Source organism: Lottia gigantea (assembly GCF_000327385.1).
Source record: "Lottia gigantea unplaced genomic scaffold LOTGIsca_90, whole genome shotgun sequence".
Lineage (NCBI taxonomy): Eukaryota > Metazoa > Mollusca > Gastropoda > Lottiidae > Lottia > Lottia gigantea.
The window spans coordinates 783,354-787,864 of NW_008710951.1; the positions used below are offsets into that span (position 1 = coordinate 783,354).

Genomic DNA, 4,511 nt, shown 5'->3' on the forward strand with positions numbered 1-4,511 from the left:
GTTTCCCCCCCCCCCCCCCCCCCCCCCCCCCCCCCTTTTACTTTGAACACCCTAACCCTTTTACCAAAATAGAGCTTCTTGTTGAACTACCGGTTAAGCGAACAGTCCAAACAATCTAATATTGATGCTCTATGACACCCCAGTCGTTGTAATATATTTACTTCTCAATAATATATTAGTAAGTAATGAACAAATTAACCCCCGCTAATACTGTCAATGAAACCAGAACAGTTTAAAAGACATGTTCAATTAAAAGAAGGCAAACTTAGAACTGTCCACATGTACTATAGAACATATGATTGGATGATACACAGGAAGTTATAATAATGCTCTAACAACTGTGGAATATGAATGAACTGTAACAATGTATAACTTTATGATGTATATTGAAATGTCAGTCAATATCAAAGATTATTCAACTGGGCTATAACATCAATATACTACAGTCGTCAGTACATGTATATGACTTTTTGATATTGGTTAGTAAGCAAGAAGACACCGATCCTTGATAAGCCTTCAAAGCATTGCACGGAGGTTCAATGAGTACCTTGAGTAATTTCCTCTAGACCCTGACTGTATCTGCCTCTTCCACTGCCGCCTGAGAATCTCACAACCACCTACCCCCATCTTTTCTCTCCATTGAGGCCAATCTCATATTTTTCTTTTTCCATTCCTTTTCCACAGTCCACTCAACTCTTCCACTGTTTTCTCTATAATCGTTTTCCACTGGCACCCCAAAACCTGGCTTTACTTCCTTCCACACTGCCTCCTTTATATTCTTTACTCTTCTTCCCCCCACCCCCATCACTCTTTCTAAATGCATTCCATTATACCTTTTGTCTCAACTCTACTGACGACGGCTTTGGCGAAATCGATCTAAAATCACCAACTCTTTGGCCATAACAACGCAAGTAGATCCACGTAACATCCCTAATATTTAAACAGAACTCATGGACTTTAATACTAGCAGTGCAGTTCGAATTTATCTGTTAATCTAATTTCCAGGGCGGCGTCGTTTCAAAGTTTTCAAAAAATACATTCATTGATACAAAAAATATCAAAAAAATAAGCAACAATGATTAAAGCGTTTCGCCTTCTTCAGTTATGTTTTACTGTTCACATTAAATCATAAAGAAATCAAAAAGTACCTATTTCAGGTGGAAAGGTATGTAGTATTGTCATTTAAATTTATGCTATTTATGATGTGTATTGTTTGACATAGCATCTCGTCATTTCCGGATTATTATAAGTAATGCGCTTAACGTAGCTATGAGGATGTTCGAATTGGCACGATGTAGACAATTTGGGCTCAATCGGAACAGCACATCATATAGATGTAAATCTCAATAGTAAAATTTCATAGCATCTGAAAAGCCATCCCACATTTCGAAGAAACTATTACACGGCATGAGTGAGTTTGATTACCTAGCAACCTGCATAAACATGTGGTACCAATCTCGAGATTATATGAGATTCTGTGAGAACTGAAACCACGTGCAGGCAAGTCTGCAAGTATCGAGTAAAGTCTTGAGAATTATCCTGCACGAAAACAATTCTTTAAACTAATATATGTAAGTATATTTTCATTCAAATTTTTGGTACATTTTATTTGAAAATGTTCTTAGAATATTATGGTACAAAAATTTCTTCAAATGTTGAGTTAGTAGCAGTGTGGCATATGAATTCTATAGTGCACCATTCTGGAATGTAATATCTTACCGGTACAGTAGATAAGATGATGCTATTTTTAGAACCGATTCATGTTTTGGAATCCAGGTGTGTCGGCGAGAAAGAATCGTGTATTCTTTTGTAGCCAATATTCTTATCTGGATTTCATTCACAAGACTTGTCCCCATAATATGTGCAAAATATCAAATATCCTGATAAAAACCATTGATACGAAAGCTGAAAAGAACGCTCCCTGCTGTATGCCCGTCTTCAATTTTGCTTTTGCGCGTTATTCCTGAAAGAAATTGTCTAATTCAGAATTGAAATTATCCATTTGTATCATCATTTTAAGGTGAGAAAATCGTTTCTCTAAGTAAATACGTAATACAATATATTTGAAATTGATATCTTGATTGTTTTGCCATTTTAACATTCTTCAAAAATTGCATATTCTGGTCAATTTCAGCCAATATGGAGAAGTTATAAGTTTGAGTGCCCCAGTTTAACATCTAAAGATATGCGTCAACCTCTGAAAGAAAGAATACAGAATGCTATTAATCAAGCTGTTTTACACGAGGAGGTGGCATATGGGGCACTCATTGTGGGTGGAAGAAGAGTAACAAGAAAGAAACGTAAACACAAACCCGGTAAGTAAGGATTGTTCCACCGTAATTTGAAGACAAATACAGGCTACAACCAAACATGTATTTAGAAGGGAATACTTAAATTAGCTTCCTATTAGCTGCTTAGTAAAGGGTCAGTCTGTACAGTGATGATTTAAAGCAAAATCGTAGTATGATTTCAGAAAAAATAACCCATAGATCTGATACTTTATTGTGATCATCATCATATGAAACCATTAAATATACAATTTTTGATAGCGACCTGCAGTTTCTAAGGTGACGCACCCAAAGAGTAATTTATGTCCTGTGACCAACATGTTTCCCGGTAAGAAAAAACTTCCAGAGCAATTGTCTGTTCACTCAAAATATTCTTTTGCCATTTGCGTTGTGTGAATATTCACGTTCTAAATGGAGTTTGATAGCGAAGTATTATCCTGCAGTCCAATATTGTTTTCATACCATCATACTGATTGTTGAAGCGAAACCATAAACCAGTATGCAGTCGAAGTGTGAAGATTAATAGGTCTGATAATGTATTTATGGTTGCATTCTCAGTTATAAGTGTCTGTTACTATTGTTACATTTGATGCTAGTTTGAACACAAATCTCATCAGATAAAACAATGATAATGCGTTTATTAAAAAAGAGCAGTCTAATGCCGCTGTCCTGGCAAAATTTCCCTCATTGAATCCTGGAAGGCGTTCATTAGTCCGCAAGTTGCAGACATTTCTAACCTTATTAACCACAAAAACTACAATTTTTCGTTTAAAACTGACCTGAACAAACATGATTTGTTTTTAATTTCTTGGGATAGAGTTCTGATATGTGTTAATTGTTTAATATCGTGTAATTCAAGAGCTGGAAGCATGCCATTATTTACCTGTGGAATTCTGGCTATTTAGTCTCGATTATCTACAATAGAACATTGATAGACTCAATTTACTAGTGACGCAAACATGATGATACTTTGGATTATACAGACTTTATTGACAAAAATTTACATACACTGCAATGTATACTTTTTAGACAAAAAAAATCCTCTAAGTTGAGTCGATTTGACCTAGCCTAATTGTTTTTACTATAAACTATCGAGAAATTGTGTCTATTTAAATATATATTGTATATTACAGTAAAGAAAGACCAAAATAATAACACTAAGAAAAATAAAAAACAACAAGAAAAAAATAAAAAATATTTCAAACTAGTTGAAGAAGAAGTAGGTAAGTACTAGAATTTGGGATTTTCTATGTGGCATTTAAATCAACTGAGTAGAAGTAACTTTGGAACTGGTGGGACTTGTGTTGAAGTGTGCCCCCTCCCACCCCCTCCTCTACATTATGTATAGATAATTGCTCTTTTGAATCCGGTCCGTTCGCCACGAAACATGTTCGCCCTCTACATTTTCGCACATTTCATGATCGTTCGGTCTGATGTATTTTCGTCATGGGTCAGTTCGCTTTTTTTCGGTTAACTTTATTTAAAATATCTAATAAAGTTTACACATTTGGTAATATGAACATTTAGGCAAAAATATAATATTACATCGAGCTATTTGTTTTTATTTGTTAACTATTCCAAGTTGTACACTGTAGGTAGTCTTGTATAAAATTTTAATCATTTTTTGAATATTTTCCATGTGTTTTTTTTTATATAGAAAATTCAAATGATTGAAATTTTGATTATAATGTCTTTAAAATGCACTCGTTAGCGGGTATCTCTTGGCACAATATCAGAATTGCTTCCTTATTGTGTCTTGAATTGATTTTTATGTGACTTGTCTGGCTTTGAGCGAATAATTGTATTTTAAGTGCAAAATTCAACCATTTTGAGAATATGTGGTGATTCATGTTAAAGTGGCATTCCGTTTATTTTTATAGGTCGAAAAATGTTTTTGCTCAAATTTTTGAAAACTTTACGCCAAAGACCGGAGAAATGTGTCTCTTAACGTATCTGAAAGTTTTAACTAAAAAAATCCAACTGTAATTTTTAAAACTATTTCTATAGAATTATGTGGTTTATGTAAACTTTTTAAATTCGTTATGCTTTTTGGTAGGTGTAAGAAATCTACTGTATTTAAGCAAAATGAACGTAGATAAATATCTCTTCTAATTATTCTGAAGATTTCAATTAAAAATATCGAGTCTTCATGACACCAAAATTAGGTCAAACTGCTTAATTAACAATTAGTATTCTGCGTTTTGATGAACCCTTTTAGAACCA

The 4,511-nt window shown here is 34.0% G+C and overlaps 2 protein-coding genes across 2 annotated transcripts in view; one reads left to right on the forward strand and one right to left on the reverse strand.

The window, feature by feature from the left end:
• LOTGIDRAFT_169896 (hypothetical protein) overlaps window positions 1–671 on the reverse strand; it is a gene marked incomplete at both ends in the record, with an annotated part of 2,568 nt that extends 1,897 nt beyond the window's left edge. The window contains one exon of the mRNA XM_009068516.1: window positions 622–671. Coding sequence (XP_009066764.1) covers window positions 622–671 — 50 coding nt within the window. The remainder of the gene's footprint in view (window positions 1–621) is intronic.
• Window positions 672–1,735: 1,064 nt separating this feature from the next.
• Window positions 1,736–4,236, forward strand: LOTGIDRAFT_169897 (hypothetical protein; the record flags this gene model as incomplete). The annotated part of the gene is made up of 5 exons (XM_009068517.1): window positions 1,736–1,776; window positions 1,987–2,020; window positions 2,135–2,315; window positions 3,422–3,511; window positions 4,169–4,236. 5 exons carry the CDS (start codon window positions 1,736–1,738, stop codon window positions 4,234–4,236), a joined length of 414 nt encoding a protein of 137 aa, XP_009066765.1.
• Between the last annotated feature and the right edge of the window lie 275 nt (window positions 4,237–4,511).